This window comes from Micropterus dolomieu, linkage group LG01 (assembly GCF_021292245.1).
Source record: "Micropterus dolomieu isolate WLL.071019.BEF.003 ecotype Adirondacks linkage group LG01, ASM2129224v1, whole genome shotgun sequence".
NCBI lineage: Eukaryota > Metazoa > Chordata > Actinopteri > Centrarchiformes > Centrarchidae > Micropterus > Micropterus dolomieu.
In genome coordinates, this window is record NC_060150.1 from 12,858,761 (window position 1) to 12,876,420 (window position 17,660).

Genomic DNA, 17,660 nt, shown 5'->3' on the forward strand with positions numbered 1-17,660 from the left:
TCATCCTGTGCGACTTTGCACACATAGGTGTTCTTCCTCAAATGTGTCTGATTGTTGTGTCCGATGTTTCAGTCCAATTACTGAAGTGTTCTCACTTTGAATATATTCATCTGTTCTGATAAAGCAACACTGAGATATTTGTAACTCTTGAATATGGTTTATCCAATTGATTGTTGATAGGTCTCTATAAGACCTGAAGAGTCCATGCTCACTCCTGTACGTTACAGTTATGCACAGTGCCATTTTGTTGAATGGAAATACAGCCGCTCTGTTTGTGAGCTTATGTGAAATTATTGTCGGATGTCTCAAGACGAATGGCTGCCAAAAAATATACAGCAAAACAGGCAATTGTGCATCTTGGTGATGTGTTTGCTGCAAGTTCCTGAGACAGTTATAGTCCCAAAACAAATCAGAGCTACCTTTTTTTGTGGAGCAAAAATATTGAAACAACAAAAAACAGGCTTTGGTCTCCCCGTCTGCTGCAGGTATTGTGTCTGCTAGGATACAGTTAAACCATCACTAACTGTTGTATTTATTGTATCTGCCTCCCCCCCTTAAAAAAGAAAGGAGGAAGGAGCAGAGATGTAGCTGTGTGGAGGGAGGAGAGAGTACAGAAATTAAAGGGGCACAGATGGAGATGAGGTAATCTGAAGGAGAAATGTGTCTGACTTAATATATGCATAATGCATTATCTAATTCCATAATGAGGAAGCTTAAACTGTTCTGTGCATTACAAGTTGAATAATGAAAATAGTAAAAGTGCGATTCATAATTCACTGCCCATGCTGCTCTTTAGTTTTTTCTCTCTATGTGTTCACAGAGCAGCAGTGAGCAGGTTGCTGTTGAATGAACACTTGAGCAGAGGTGAGCTCAGCCAGCCTGTTGCTTTGGGAGAACAAATAAATAACAACTTAGTTTCCTCTTCACTTTGACCCAGAGTATCTTTCTCCTGTCCCAGACCTTACTGAAGCTTCACATGTGCTCTCGCGTTGTTGTTGGGAATGTTTTCTGCGTGCCTCCGGCGAGGCTGATAAAATATTGAAATTCACTGGAGTGACTTCATCAGATATTCTCAAAATCTGTTGTCTTGGATACAGAGCTGCCGGGGCCTCCACGTTGGTAGCCCGTGTGACCCGGCTGCTTGGATCTGCTCCTCACCGGGTGAGGAGAGTGCACCTGTGTACTGCTCTCTGTTGCATCCCTCTGCTAACAGCCTGGAATAGTTTCCTCATAGAAAATGCAAAAGGCAGTTGTTGTATCGTGAAAGTCCTGGATGCTTTCTCATCTAATCTTTATGTAATCAGATCCTGCAGGATGCTTTTAAGCACACAACATGCAGCTCTGTCTTTTGGGATGCAAAGCAGTGGCTGCTGCACCTGGAGGGAGCTGCTGGGAGCTTGAGTTTGGTTTCACACAAACTGGTGCTGGTTGATTTAAATGACAAATCCTTTTTAAATTATTTAACCATAAACCGGATCTCTTAACAAGGAAGGAGAAGTCCTAAGATTCAAGATTCAGAATCCTTTATTAATACCACAATGGGGACATTCATAATGTTACAACAGCAATGGGTAGTGCAAAAAAGACACTCTAAAGACACGCAAACAATAAATAAATATAAGGAAAGAGAATAAATTGTAAACAGTTGTATCTACAGTTAATAGACCTTTTTTGAACTAGTGTTGATATGATCGATTCGATTTATCAAGCAAAAATACAAAACATTCGGAGAGACGTCAAGATTTGCTAGTTTTAGCTGTCATAAATTTAATGTTTTTGGGCTGTTGCTGCAGACAAAACAACCAAAATTGGCATTTTTCACACAAAAAAAGTGTGTTCTTGATTGGTCTGTAACATGTCTTTTTTATGGAGTGCAAGGATTTGTTGTAAGGCTATTAAATGTCCGAATATAACAAATTACAAGACGATTTTACAGTCCCATAAGGCAGAGAAAAGCAAACACAATCTTTGATAATGAAAATAAATGTTAATGTCAGCCCTAAACTGTACGTGGTATTAGAATGGGACACTCTTCTTGCCTGTTTGATCTGAATTATTCATCTGAAATGGTGCAACCAGTGCCATGCTTCAAATATCCAGTATAAACTCACAGAGCTCAACACGTTCCTGCACGTACTGCACTTCAACCTTCACACGTCCCCCCCTCTATGCCTCACATTCACCCATCTCCTTCCTCTTAAGCTGCGGTGCTGCAGACCGTTGTATGATGTCATTGAGACCGCGACAAGTCGGAGCTCGCTTTTGGCAGAACGAGACTCGCTGCACCTCAACACGTCCCTCCGTCACGCCCTCCCTGTTCTTTAATACTACCCGGTCAGAGTTCTGTCTCGTTTCTCTATAGGCCACGATGCCATGTTCAGACAATCAGTCTTTGCTGCAGGTATATAACCAGGAAAAGGCTTTTATCATCTCCAAGAGTTTGAGCTTGCAAGGAGGCAAAACTCTAACTCAGTGCAGCTGAGAAAGTAAGGTAGGCTCATCCAACCCACCCTCAGAGACCAATCAGTAAGCGAACCGCAGCTATTTTCCAACATCAACAGATGTGCTACTTGTTGCCTCTCATCTCTTTCTGCTGCTAAATTCACTGTGAAACCCTGTGCAGCATCTCCTCTTCTTTGTCATCTCTTTGCATGGTTTAAAAAAAAAAGATCCCAGCCACATTTCACCGAGGCCAGCCCTAAACAGCTCTGCTCGGCTCAGTGTGACATCTATTAAGCCTAACGAGTGTGGAGCTCAAGCAGTCAGGCCGTGGGATATACACTCGGCGAACCAAGTCTCAAATCAGAGACGCCAGCCCTCTGCATTGTCTGGTATAAATAGATCTGCAATTGGAGCCAGAAGAGTTGTGGAGTGCGCCCGAGGGGTTGTAAACAGATTGTGATTTGTTGCGGGGAGATGGAGGGAAGAGGGAGGGAGCTACTGAGAGGAGGACGCAGAGCAGGGCCGGAGGATGGGGCAAGAAGATGCATGATGGAGGGTAGTGAGGAGAGGAATCCTGCTGCCAGGGAAGGTGGTGATGGAGTTAAGGTTCAGAGAAAACACTTCCAAAGAGAAGCAACCTGTAGTAATGTTGTCCGCACTGGTAAAGAGGCTCTTTTGCAATAAGATGTTCAAATCATGAATTACATGCAACTGTGGTGGAGATTCCCTCTCATGCCTACAAAAATGTTCCATATTAAACTTAAGGAAGCCTTTTAATGCTCAGATGAAAGCAGAGAATAGGAACAGAAATGTGAGGTCTCTGCTTCCCTTCAGGCTCAGGAAACTTTAGTGAAAACAGTGTCAGTTTGTCAGACTGGAATTGCTTTGTCAGAGTCGTGTTGCTCCAGGTAAGGTTGTCAGTTGCTCCTCCGGTCTCCCCTGAGACGGCACGTTTCTCTTTGTTTTGGTGTTCTCTGAGTGCCCCCATAATGTCTTCTATCTGGCACACATCAGTAAACTGAGGTACGTGTTTGACGTCACTCCTTGTATACAAAGATATCAGAGTTTATCTGTCAAGTGGCAGCCAAGTTAGTCCGATAGGCTTCCCATTGTATTCTCAGTATTTTTTTTATAACCTGCATGTGCACTGCCATTCATGTTCCCAGGTAGTTGTGTGTTGTGTGTGAGTATGTACGTATGTATGGTTTCTCCATAGGTTTTTAATGAACTATACTGCAACTGTGGTGCATAGTAGTGAGCTTGTTATACTTGTGAAAGGGCTGCAACTAATGATTATATTCTTTATTGATATATTGAATATTTATCATTTTTGCTTGTTTAATGAATTAAACAACTAACTCTTTCAGCTGTAATCTGATAAATATCCAAACTACCTACATATACCTGAAGAGAGACATTTTGTCTCAGTTATTCTCATTTTAGCTGAACATGCCATTGCTTAAAGTTTTCTTGAAATCAAAAAGCAAAAGTTTGCACTGAAAAAGCAAGACTTTGTTGGATTTGCACATAGCAGATAAAATAAATGAAACAGGAGAGGTCAGGGAAATGGACAAAAGCTAAACTAATAAATAAAACATGATTTGGCAGAATGCAAAGTCAAATAAATGGTAACAAGAGACACCCCAAATAAACAGCATGTCTTTGACGCTTAGCACATTCAAATGTACACAGGCATTCACACACACACGTATACAATTAAACAGAACTTTAATTACAACAAGCAACAAAATGTCACAATAAGAAATGACAATGACAATGAATCAAGACAAAATTGTGTTTTAAAAGAAACAATAACAAACATTTATCTAATACTATTAATCTTTAATTTTGTTATCTAGTTTTTAAATAACTGGGGAGCCTCCCTGTGGGGAAGGTCCTTACTCAGCTTCACCTGAAACCATTTTGTGGTTTTATTTGTTTGGGAAATGCAGTGAAATTCCAGGCCAAGAATTTGAGCCCACAGTATTAAAACTGCACAAAAGAGAAAGTGAGAGAGAGACAGATGGTTATTATAAGTGTGTGTGTGTGTTTGTGTGTGTGTTTGTGCGTGCGTGCGTGTGTGTGTGTGGAAGGGGGAGGGAGGTGGGACGCCTGCAAGAGAGCGGGAGAAGGAGGTAGAGATATTTGATGCACTACAAACGGCGTGAAGGGTTTTCCTTGGGCTTAGAAGCAAGCAAAGCAGGTCGAGCAGGGAAAAGAGCTGAGAGGGTAAGGAGTGAGAGAGAGTGTGTGAGAGAGAGTGCTCTGTGTGTGTGTGTGTGTGTGTGTGTGACGTTGGTTCCTGGAAAAGCAGAGGGCTGCAGAATAAACAGGCTGCATGCCTGAGACTGCTCTGTGATGTCACCACTGGGCAAGCAAGGGACGAGGGGAGGAGAGAGAGAGAGAGAAAGTGAGTGAGAGATACGCCCATCAGGTTAAAACAGCGAAGAGCAAAAAGTGACAGAGGTGGAGAGCAAGAAGGGAAGTCGGATGAACAGGAAAGCAAGCATGCTGTCATTCCCTGTCATAGACTGAAGGAGGAAGGGAGGAGGAGGAGGTGCAGTGATAAGAAGCAGAGGATGGAGAGAGGAAGCTGCTGAAAAGAGGAGGAGGAGGAGGAGGAGAGCACTGATGGGTACGTTTAATGGCACTGATTCCCACCTCTCTGTCTCTCTTTCTGTATCTTCCCCTTTTGTGTGGTGAGCAATTAGCCTGGCCGGTGTGGCAGAGATGCCATACGAGGTGTGCAATTGTGTGCGTCACCATCAATAAGCGTGCAAGGCTGTTGTTTTGTGTGAGGGACTCAATATCCGTGGAAGAACATTTTGTACGGGGAGAGTGTGCGCGCCCTGCGTTTGTGTGTATTAGTTATGGATTTGCATTAGCCAAGACTGGAGCCACATCGCTTTGACAAGTGCTATTTTCAGTCATAGTCACGTCTCTACTGTCCTGCCTTTCTTTCCTTTTCTAATACGTGTGACATTAAGTAATTGTCTTGCTCCTATACTTGCTAAAACTAATATAAGATAAGAGAAAGGGCAAAGAAAATGACAAATTTGGCCTTTTTCCACCCAGATGTCACCGATCACACGCATGTTTACCTTTGACATCAGCTTGAAACAGACCCTGAAGACTTAATGTGGTGTCCCTGCTTCTTTCAGCCTAGAGCCAAGACTCCTTAATAGTCAGACTGACACTGACTCTGGATGTCACACTGCAAAGTGAGTCATACCATCCAGGTACAATTGTGACAAAAAAGCTAGAAGCCCTTTTTTGAAGAAGAGACAACTCAGAAGTTAGTGAGAAAAGCAACTTCGAAAGCCAAAATGTCACCGTAAATAAGAAATTTTGATTATATTCTGATCCAGCACCATCATCATGTTGTCAAAAATTCTTTTTTTTCATGCTTTGATGCAAATGCAAACTTTCTCTACAGAATGATTCACAATTGTAAGAGTTAGTCTTTACTGACACCAGGTCCCTCCTTCCTTCCCTTCTCGTCTCATCAACTGCCAAACTGTAACCGCTGTCGCTTCTAAAAGAGCAAGGGCCACAGAACATTCAGAAACTGAGGGCGTCACTGCATTTAATTAAATATTGGGTACCTTGTTAGTCAGATTCACAAGTGGGATAAGGCCTGTAGCTCCTTTGAATGGAAGGAAATGATTAGTGGAAGAGCAAAAAAAAAAGGATCCTGAGTCGACAATAGAATGAAAAAGGTATCTTACGACATGAAAATGCCAAACAATTAGACAAATATTCACATTGGACCCATTGTAAGCAGATTATAAGATTGTGCCTACTGACTCATATGTTGTTGTCATCCCCCACATGACGACAGTCCTTAAGGACATGTTGCATGTTGTTGCTCTGTTCTCGTATGGCGCGGATGACAATAGCCGCGGGGGTGCATTTCACCTGCTGCACGAAAACATAAAAGAGGAAGTGGAGTTTTTAAAGGTGCCATATGGCTTTAATGGCAAGTGAAGCTTGTTTGGATGCACGATTACAGTTCATCTGGGCTAAAGATGATGTTCAGAAGAAGAAAAGAGCTCTCTCCAAGCTTACGTCTGCAAGGATCTTCTGTGAATGCTTTACGGCTTTATTTTCCAAACGTGGCACGTCTCAGAGAATGATGTATTACAGATCAGATCTGAAGCTCGTTTCTGCGGCGGGGCCCAACAGATGCGGGACGCTTGGTCCCGTCTCAAAAATTAAAGTGGAAATGAAAAGATTTCATCAATTTTCCAATAAAGATGCTTCTAACAGAAAGATGTGTCTATTCTTTTGTCAGACATCGTTTGTCATTGTGGGCTTGAGTGATAAGTAATGTGTATTTATGATGCTTGAAACCTTCTTCAAGGTATTTTCACACTTCGATTGAGTGCAAGTTTGACATCCTAAAAATAATCATGTGAAATCTTTCCAGGTTTTGGGCATACGTGCTTCAAAGCGCTGCAGCCCAAGTGTAAATTTGCCACTATCTAATGCCCTGCATGTGAGTAGCTGTATAAATGTATGTGTGCGTTTGTTAGGTTGTGTGTGTGGCTCCGTAACCCTGCTGGTAAGTGTGCCAGTGATGCCGTGTTTGCCTCTTTATTAACACAAAGTTGCAGGCAAGTATCTCTGGCTCTCGCCGCGCTCTCAGTAAACATGTAGGTAAATAATCTGCCAATCGACTCCTATTTATTCAGATTTAATGGGGAGGAAGCCACCTGATTTGAAGGCTTCCTGTGCAGTGATTTGTGGGTGGCTGGCCCGGCTCAAGGTCTGCACCTCGCTGGGTCAATGCAGTCTTTGTCAGATGTCGCCGGGCTTCATGTGTAACTGCAGCATCAGTCATAGGTTGTGTTTAAGTTTATTGCGTATAAGGAAGAGATGAAGAGAAAAAAAAGGCATCAATGTCACTTTTTTAGAAGTAATGTCAAGCTTTATTGATTGCCATAAGAAGATTTTGTTATTGCCTCTTTTACAAGGAGGTCAGAGGTCAGAGTTGGTTATTGAAAAACACTCCTTTAATATTACTTTTGGGATCGCTGGTCAAATAACAACCAATTCTTCTCAATTGCAAGCGTCTATCATGTTCCACATGTCTACAAAGGGACTTTTATTATCATGTTAAATTTTGCTAATGTTGATTTATCACTCTGATATAATACATTTATATAGCACTTTATCTTAGACACTCAAAGCGCTTCAGAGTGAAGGAGGGGAAATTACTCTCAGCCACCACCAATGTGTAGCACCCACCAACGGCAGCCATTTGCACCAGACGCTCACCACACATCAGCTTGAGGTGGAGAGGGAGGGAAACACATCACTGTTTTGATAGCAGCTGTATTTATTGGTCTGTCAATTGAACACATATTTAAAAATCAAAGTATGTCATTAATGTTATATGTAGACACCACAGTGTTTCTAAATATATGTATTTCCTTCATAAAAACTGGAGAAAAGCTGGTGAAAACTAAACGCATTGATTAAACTCACAAAGCTTTGAATCTCTTTCGAAATGCTTCAGAATTGATGCTGAAACTGATGCCAGATATTACTGCATCTTAGTGCCAACAGGTATTTTTTTAATAATGCTCCATTCTGCATCCTTGAGGAGGTAGATGCATGAAATAAAATTTTTAAGGGCTCTGATATAATCCCATTCACCTTGCAGTTGTACTAAGTACGCAAACACCAGGTTGCCTTTTAGGATCAGGAAGACCCACAGAAACACCTTACAGTCATTTTTTAGTTCCACAATGTGTTTCGTTCATGTCTCTGCATTTTTAGCCTGCAGCTTACAACAGCTTTTATTAGGCAGCCAGGGGGTTGAGCTAACGTCTGAGAACATACAGCACCACACATGGCTCAATCACAATGTGCAGGTGTAGAGGTAACAATGGTATCAGTTTTCTTTATTGTGACGCTTGTCAAACCCAGAATCAACACACATACTGTAGTTTGCTGGACCAAACCATTTAAAGAAGTAATTTTATGCTTTTTGGGCTTTCCCCTTTCCTTTGAAAAAGCACAAAGTCCACCCTTAAAGGAGTTACCATCCCTCACAGAAAACACTGCTGCTGAACTGCCTGAAAACAGTTCGACTGTAGTCCAGCCTTTTCTTCCGTAACCTATCTGCGTCACTTTGTAATACTTTGCATTTTCCACAAGTACACCTCTGCTTGTGTGTGCTTGAAAATGTATGGCTGAACCTAAGCCGTGGTTACCGGCTGAAGAGGCACTGTTTTTGATTACACGACCTTGCTTGTCAGGAGCGTTCCTACTCTGCTTCTGAGTGGCTAGTAGTCCTTGCTTATGTGCTCCCAACAAAGATTGTATAGAAGTGAGATGCTTTACTCGGTAGCTAAAACAGAGCATTTAGCACACACAGGGTGAAAAGAGGTGCTGCAGCAATGGACAGTAGGACGAAAATATGGTGTTTTTTCTAAACGAAAACATGTAAACCTATTCTGGTACAGCTCATAAATAGATTTATAAACCTAACAATGAGCGTGATATGACGTCTTTAAATTAACAGTGTAAAAAACGATGCAGACAAAGCTCACAAAGTGTCCTGTTAAGTCCTGTTCCAACATCTCCTCTCTTCGTCCCTGCAGTGGACATCAACTCGGCACTGCCCCTGCGTCTCCCTCCAGCCGCCATCCCCATGGACCTGCGCGTGGACCATCACCAGCAGCAACAGCAGCAGCAGCAGCAGGTGTCCTCGCTCTCCCCGCCCGGTCAGCAGTCGTCTGGCCCGGGGTCGCTGGGGGGAACGCCCTCGGTGCGCGAGCAGCAGCTGCAGCAGGAGCTGCTGACCCTGAAGCAGAAGCAGCAGATCCAGCGGCAGATCCTCATCGCCGAGTTCCAGCGGCAGCACGAGCAGCTGTCCCGCCAGCACGAGGCCCAGCTCCAGGAACACATCAAGGTATATCATTTAGAACATTTCTTTTTTATGTATTTTATGTTACTTTCTACTTCTACGGCACTACAATTCAACATTAATGCCTAATGAGTAATTTACACTTTTGTACATGTATTTTTGATGTTAATAATTAGTACTTTTACTTTTGCTTTCATTTGCAATGCAGGTATATTACTTATGCACTTGTACAGAGAATTTCTACAGTGTAGTTTTCCTACTTTTACTATTAAAACTTAAACAAAACTTCATTGTCTTTGTCAAAATTCATGTCTCTCATAATATAGCATAATACTGAAGATATAAGATTAATGGCCTCTACTTTTTTCATGAAATTCACTTACAACCCAAATTATTCCTGTAGATAAACAGCATATCATCATCCTCCTCAAAGATTGAATATGCTGAGTAATTTTGGCCTTTATTTTCAAGGATAAATCATCAATCATTAAAGCTGCAGAACAACAGCAGCCAACAATGTACATAAATATGATTAAACATGCACAAAAGAACAAGAGCTCATTTTTATTTAACTCCTCCAAGAGGCGACAATCCAAAATCAAACCAGCAGGCTTGGAGCCCAAACACTATTTAAAGCTGCACTAAACAAAGCAGAGGCAGCTCTTCATTTAGTCTGCCACAGGATTCTTCATTATCAGACTAAACTCACCAACAGAGAGCAGCTCTGTCAGCTTTAAATCTCTCTGCTCGGAGTAAAGAGGGAGCAGAGAACAAGGAAGCACTTTGGCTTCATTTGCTTCAACTTCAGGGATGGATAATAGCAATATGAGGATGTGACTGGATTCAGATTATCCCTTATGCATCAGTCCTGTTGCAGTTTAAGTGTTACCATTCAATAATGCATGCTGTATGTATGAAGAGCAAATGTTTAACTATTTCAACAGACAGAATTTGAATTGCTTCACATGTCGAGCAGTGCACGACATATAACACTCCCGTATCGTAGTGACCTGGAAATAGAAAGTGAATCTAGATCAGCACGCCCACGCTCTGAAGCTTTAATACTTCTGGGCCCCTGAGAGCACCGGAGAGCTCCTGTGGGGCTGAAATGTCATATGAAATGATTCTAGTGTTTGTTCCTTTTTAGAGTATTGCTGCTGTCAAGTGAATTGTAACACACGCAGATGCAGCTGAACTACTTTTTTTTTTCAGGACTCTGAATAAAGTGTCTAAAAATGGATTGTGGGGGCAGGAGAATAGATGTGCAGGATTACATTAATTCCTCATGTGCAACTTGATTCATTCTCTTTTCTGACTTTCACTGACTTTCTTACTCCTTTCTGTCTTCCTTCTTTACTGTCTTCTTGTCTTTCATCTCCTTTTCTCACTTCTTCTCCTCATTTGTTCCACTCTTCCTGTCTTTTCACTTTCTTTCTGTCTTCTTTCTTCTCTCTTTCCCCTTCTTGTTTTTCTTTATTTTTCTCTTCCTTCATTACTTTCTGTCAACCTTCTTTAATCATTTTGTCTTACTGCCATCCTGTCTTACTTCTCGCTGCACTCCCTCTCTCCCTTCCTTCTGTTGTGTCTCCTTGTCTTTCTTCCTTCCCTTCTTCCCTTCACCCTTCCTTTCTGTCTTTATAAAAAAAAACTCTTTAGAACTCTGCAGTCTTTTGCAGATGCACATTGTTTTTCTCTCTTCTGCTGTTTGTTTTTTTGTGACGTTGAGGGACAGGTGATGCTGTCTGAAGGGCCGTCTGGCCCGTGGTGGGGCTGCAGGACCACTCAGGTGGAGGCCAGTGACGCACAGCCTGAGCAGGGAGGCCCGGCCTCAATCAGCCCCATTCACAGCCCCTGTGTACACACACACACAGGCGTACAGCCATTAAAACATCCTCTCAAATGTCAGCAAACACACAGTCACACGCATGCCCAGTTTGCTTGCACGTTAGGTGCATATATATACACACACACACACACACACAAACACACACACTCAAGAGGGAACTCTCATAAAGTGAGAGCTACCCTGAAGCTCTTCACAGTATTAGTCAAAAAGGATACTCTGTGTGTACTGTACATCTCTGGTCTATTGAGCCACAGGGGTTTGGGTGTGTGTTTGTCTGTGTGTATGTGGGCGGGGAGGTTACTTTGATCCTTCCCACCCACTCAACCCCTCGATCCCCAACGCTGATTGAAAGGCAGGGACTCCAGGCTGGAATCGGGTCAGAGAGCCGGTGTGCTTTTCTCACAAGTCCCGCCTCACCTCTCTCTCACCTTCAGCCACTAATTTATTCACACACTTGTCTCGAATGTTTGATCTGCCCTCACGGTAAACACAAGAGCATGTCCCTGCTACTGAGCGTCTATTTATGGCGTTTAAAAAAATGCCAGCAGAAGTTGATTACACGCAGTTACAGTAAACTGATCAAATATTGCCATTGGGTGTGTGACGATCGGGGGGAGAGGAGTGCAGAGTGTCGATTTTTTGGTATGTCAGAGAGAGATCATTATGGAACTGAGTGCAAGCAGAGACAGCTTGCCTATTTATTGTTTATTACAGAGACATTAAAGACTGTTTGGGAATCTTGATTTGGTGCCTTAAGTTGAAGATATGTTTTAAGAAGAAGAAGGTGAAATCAGGTGTGCATTTGTAGCATTTACTTTGTGTCCTTATCCACAATGACTCACTGTGAGTTTTGGGTCTGATTCAAGGGCACGAAGAGGTGTTTGTGAGCACATTTAGGCTTTTATTTTTGACCTTTTGGTTACAGGACAAACCGTGAAGCCACAGTCGGACGTGTTCCTTCGGTATAAAGGCCTGAGGTGGACAGTTACTGAAATAATTTAACAGATGCTCTTCTCTTTTCTAGAGTGATGAGGAAGTGAGCAGATTGGATTATGTGTCTTGCTAAAGCCTCACCCCGCGTTAAAGTGTTTATATTTATTTAAAAGCTTACACTTGTGGCCTGAGGTTTTTATAGAATTGCAGTGGTTTTATTTTATTGGTCCAAACAGCTGTCAACTTAATTATTCCAAATGGCAACTTAAGCAGACAAGGAATGGGATGTAAATAGAGGTTTTAAGAAAGAAATTGATTACATTTAGAACTCAAAATATGATCTTATCTTGCAGCTAAGAGTGGAAGATAGGGTTTGCAAACATTTGCAATATATTGCTTTGTGCGCTAATAAACCACGTTCTCAGCTCTGTCAGGAACATGCAATCAAGTCAGTCAAGCAAGTAACTTCTACACAGGCTCTAAAATACTAGGCACTTGAACGTTGGATTTCTGTAAGATAAGTTTTTGCTGACATTATTCCCACAGCAGCAACAAGAGCTTCTGGCATTGAAGCACCAGCAGGAGCTGCTGGAGCACCAGAGGAAGATGGAGAACCACCGTCTGGAGCAGGAGCTGGAGAAACAGCAGAGGGAGCAGAAACTGCAGCTGCTGAAGAACAAGGAGAGGGGACAAGAGAGTAAGTTGCAGATACTGTACTGAGAAGCACTGATTGATTGATATAAATCCAAAGCCGAGCTGGTAAGTTTGTGCACCAGACTTTCCTTTGGAACACCTCACCCTTGTTTTTTGCAAATATCTGATAGTCTAGCATATTTTCTACAGAACAAATATCACATTTAAACAAAATCTTGAAAATGCAGCTCAGTCTGACACCTAATTAAGGTAAATTTGATGTATTCTCTCACCTTCCATGAAACATGTATTCACACATTGGTGGAGAGAAAAATAGGAGAATAGCGGTTGTTGGAGAAATTACTGTAAAAGCTTTCACACCTCTTCGGTACTAAATTATTCTAAGAAGAAATAACCAGGAAGAAAATATATTGGGAAAACAATCTGAATAAGAAATAGCCACAGCTCCATGTTGGTAGATTGTAAATAGCGTCCAGTTTCACTCGCTTCATTTGAATCTTTTAACCAGTGTTGTGTTGCAAAGGACAATTTTTGTCGAAGCACAGAAATCGCTTGTAAATGATACTGTGACTCTGTAACTATTAAACACACATAAACCTGAAACTAAACGTTTTCAGGACCCTCAGCACCACTGCAGACGACAGAAAGTTTAGTTTCCTCATTTTGAGAAAGTCAGCCTGTTTGGTGGCATCTGCCAGGGGTCTGAACCGCTTAGCAAGAACCCTTCATTCAAAACCCTCCAAGGTGGAAATGGCTGTTAAGATCAGTATTCACAGAGCGTGTTTGTGTGTTTCTGTGCATGCCAGTGTGTGTGTGTTTGCATGTCTGTGTATTTCCATTTTACTTGGAGAACCTGTGTATTTGCTGTGGTAAACGAGCTGTATTAGCTGGTGGCCTTGGCGGGGGCTGAGCCTAGTTATTACCGCTGCCTGCTGGATGTCTCTCAACAGTTCATTGAAAGCAAGTGGACAGGAGTCCTTGAGAGCAGTTTACACACTATATGGAAAGCGGTTACAGATCGAGGCTGCATCCGTGCATGTGTGTGTGTCTGTGTGTGTGTGAGAGAGAGGCATTGCTCTGTGTTTGCTCTCACATGTACCTGCATTTTGTATCATTTTCATTTATTTTTCCTGTGTTCTTGTTTCAATATCCCACTCATCTGGTGGTGATGAGCAAACTTCAGGGCTATGTCCAAAAATGTAACTCTTGTAGCAGGGCTGCAGCTAATGCCAGTTTATCTGCTGACGATTTTCACACTTGTTTGATTCATCATTTGGTCTCTAAAATGTCAAATCATAGTGAAAAATGTCAATCTCAAATTTTGGTGAATTGCTTGTTTTGTCTAACCAACAGTTCAGAACCCAAATAATTAATTGACAATTATAATAAAACAAAGAAAATAATTCCTCACATTGTAGAAGCTGAAGCCATGAGAATGCTGGATGTATTTGATCGACTTAACCATCATCAGAATAATTGTAAATTCATTTTCTGTCAGTAAGCGAATAATAAACTAGTTGTTTAAGCTCTAGATAGGGGCATCACCGATATTGGACTGTACTTATTAAGCTTTGAAGAAGACTTTCCATTATTAGTCATCTCAGACTGCGAGATTTGGTCAAACTAGTGCACATTGGGGCAACCATGTGAGTTTAAGACGCTCATCGTGTAATCTTAAATGTTTCCAGTTTGATTCCGCAGAGCGACCTTTGTTACATGTCACCCCCTAGCTCTCTCCGTTCATTTCCTGTCATCTCTGCACTGTCAACTATGTAATGAAGGCAACACACTTCAAGTCAAGTCGTTAAAAACCTCTTAAGCCTTACTGAACCGCTGGTGGGTCAATCATTACAAATCTCATGCTGTGCAGCCAAATTCTGGCTGGAAACCAAAACTCTTTCAGGAAGCCGAAGGAGTCTTGAGTTTGAATATTTTACTTATGTTCACATCATACAGAGTCAATGAAGAGCTACAACAAGGCAAATACAGAATATATGGTATGTGTGTATACTGTCAGACAGAGTGGAAGAAGATTTGGTTTCAAACTAAGAACTAGCTGAGGCGAAATTATGTTGGAATACAGGACGTTGAGCTAAACATTTTACTTGTTTGGTCCATCGTTGGTGCCAGTTTTAGTTTAGAGAATATCATCTGTTAACATGTTCTGATTTGGTAAAATTCTAATAAATTTTTTTTTGTTGTTTATCTCAATTACTTTCATGTCTTCACTCCTTAGGTGCCGTGGCCAGTACTGAGGTGAAGATGCGGCTCCAGGAGTTTGTCCTGAACAAGAAGAAGGCCCTGGCCCAGCGGAGCCTTAACCAAGGAGGTCTCCCCAATGATGCTCCGTACTGGTACCGGTGAGGAACAGTTACCGCTTGAATAAATAGAGATTGAAAAGAAAAGGCCTTTTTGATTTAACATGGCTAACTGAGCTAGTGGTTGGCATTATACGGTAAAAGAAAGACTTCATGGCATGTTTTGACATCATTATCTCTGTCACACTGATAAATCACTACTGTCTGCTTGCGAGCTGGAAAACTATTTGAATATATTCATATTCCAATTCTTTGCAAAGATTGTAAGCAGTATAACACAGTTGAAAATAACTGCAGATCCTTAAAAGTCTGAATGGCAATTCTCTCTTTGACAGCAGATGAATAATGTATTGGATTGTGTCTTAATCTGTCACCGGGCTTCCCCTCTTACCTCACCTGCCACACTGTGTGAGCCTGACTGAGAGATGGATTGAGCAGGGTTATAAAACGAGGACGGAAATACACATGCACACTCTCACACACACACGTGAGCGCAGGATATTGGAACCTGATGATAGGGGCTCTCGAGGCTTGGCCTTGAATGTTTATTGTAGCATCTCTGGAGCTCTTTGCAGGTGTGTACGCTTGCTGTTTCCACTTTGCTCACTCCCTGTCTGTGAGTAACTGTTTGCTTTACACTTAGCATGACTGGAAATGCATTTATGCAAACCGAAGAATTGAATATACAAATAGACACAGTAGTCACATGTATATAAAAAAATCTTTGTCAGACTCTCCTATATAATTAAATAGCCCATCTCTTGCAGTATTTATACAGCTTATCTACTGCGAGAGATTCAGATCTTTACTTTAATAGTAATATAACAATACAAAATCAGCTAAATGTACAGTAAGTAACAAGAGTAGATGTACTCTCTATACTGAATGTATATCACAGGATTATGATCACTGATGCACTAATATGTGAGCAGCATGTTTTCTTGTAGGTGGTCGTGGTGGATGTGATTTTCACAACTTTAGAAAGTGTCTTAGTGTTTTATAAAGCCTTTTTTCTATGCATGTGAGTCTTAAAACCTCACTTTGAATTGCAGTGTTCATTTAAATTTAAATTTAAATTATTTTTGTTAAAAATAAGTCCTACAAATGAGTCCATATCTTGAAAGAAATAAGAATAACCCAAGTTGCGTCACTAGAATTATGAACTTGTTGGTTTTGAGTTCATTTGACATTTGAAAAAAGGTTGAAATAATCCTGCAACACTGTCAGATTTTATTAACTTTTTATGAGAAAATAAAGCTATGAGGATGTTGTTCTAGACTTAAATGACTTAAACAGAGGGAGTTATTTTCACTGACTGATACATCATGTTTTAGAAGCTGATGCATGAAAAATAATGTGCAAAAAGACAAAAGAGAAACTAGTAACGATAGCTGCCATTGGAGTAAAAATACAATATTCCCCTCTAAAATAATAGTCGAGTACAGGTATAAAGCAGCATAAAATTTAAATAGTCAAGGAAAGTGCAAGTACCTCAAAACTGTGCAGTACAGCACAAAGTACAGTACTTGGATAAATGTACTTGAGTTACTTTCCACTACTGCTGGTTTGTAACATTACCTTTCAAGTCATGCTCTCTGTGATTATATATTTAATTTTGGCACAATAAAAAAACTGAAATCATAAAATGCAAATATGTAACCACATAAATATAATGTTACATAATCTTGATGTGTGACCCAGTGAAACACCCACAAGCGTTGACTTTCAACAGCTCAAAGCAATACAAACTTTCCATATATGCCTGTCTCTACTTTTCTCTGCTGCTCTCTCCCTTATTTTTTGTCTAAAATTGTCTCCACTCGCTGGACTCGTCAGCCCCCATCCGTTTTTGGAAGAGATGAGTGTGTGCATCAGCTTGTCAGGAACATGCATTTGGTCCAAACCCAACTCGGCTTAACTTTGCCTACAAACTCCACCTTATTCTGTAGGCAGTGAACAGATGGCAGCACATGTCCGCAGGCCATGCCAAGGGATTTGCATGATGCATTAATCATACAAATCTTTGACAGCCATGAAGTGACTTTGCTCAGAATATTAATTCAGTCACATGTTCACTGAGTTATGAGTGTTTGGCCTTGTTTCACATGATATTTGTGATCATGGCAGCACCTTGAACACTGTGTGCGTTTGTGTTTTTGTTCCTCAGCAAAACCCAGCACAGCTCTCTGGACCAGAGCTCGCCTCCACAGACTGGTGTGTCCACCTACAACCACCCTGTGCTGGGTGTCTACAACCCCCGGGATGACTTCCCACTGCGAAAGACTGGTACATCTCACACACACAAACACACACGCTGTCTATTTGCTTTTATACCATGTTCAGAGAGGATTACACACCTCCAGTAGCTGCTATACAGACACACAGCTAGCATAATTTAGATGGCATCAGAGCTCTGCACCATTAATCACATCCACATTAGGCTGTCAAGGTCTCCCAGCATCCCCAACATGAGTGTTTTAGAGAGAGTGTAAGTGTAGGTGGTTCAAGAGTTCAATAGAATGAGAGAGATTTTTTACCATTTTAGTACCTGACGTTTTATTTGCTTTTAATAGTTCCTTATCCTCGAAGG

General features: G+C 41.5%; 1 protein-coding gene across 12 annotated transcripts in view; it reads left to right on the plus strand.

The window, feature by feature from the left end:
• LOC123976199 (histone deacetylase 4-like) overlaps window positions 1–17,660 on the plus strand; it is a 58,318-nt gene that overhangs the window by 18,811 nt on the left and 21,847 nt on the right. For 6 of the 12 annotated variants that reach the window (XR_006826292.1, XM_046058135.1, XM_046058154.1 and 3 more), the window contains exons 4-9: window positions 564–642; window positions 821–864; window positions 9,054–9,364; window positions 12,645–12,795; window positions 14,989–15,112; window positions 17,238–17,356. Coding sequence is in view for 11 of the 12 variants with exons in the window: in XM_046058135.1 (XP_045914091.1) it covers window positions 564–642; window positions 821–864; window positions 9,054–9,364; window positions 12,645–12,795; window positions 14,989–15,112; window positions 17,238–17,356 (828 nt within the window). In the remaining variant the exon portion in view is untranslated. The remainder of the gene's footprint in view (window positions 1–563; window positions 643–820; window positions 865–9,053; window positions 9,365–12,644; window positions 12,796–14,988; window positions 15,113–17,237; window positions 17,357–17,660) is intronic. The other 6 variants (XM_046058196.1, XM_046058202.1, XM_046058179.1 and 3 more) reach the window with 1 other exon arrangement.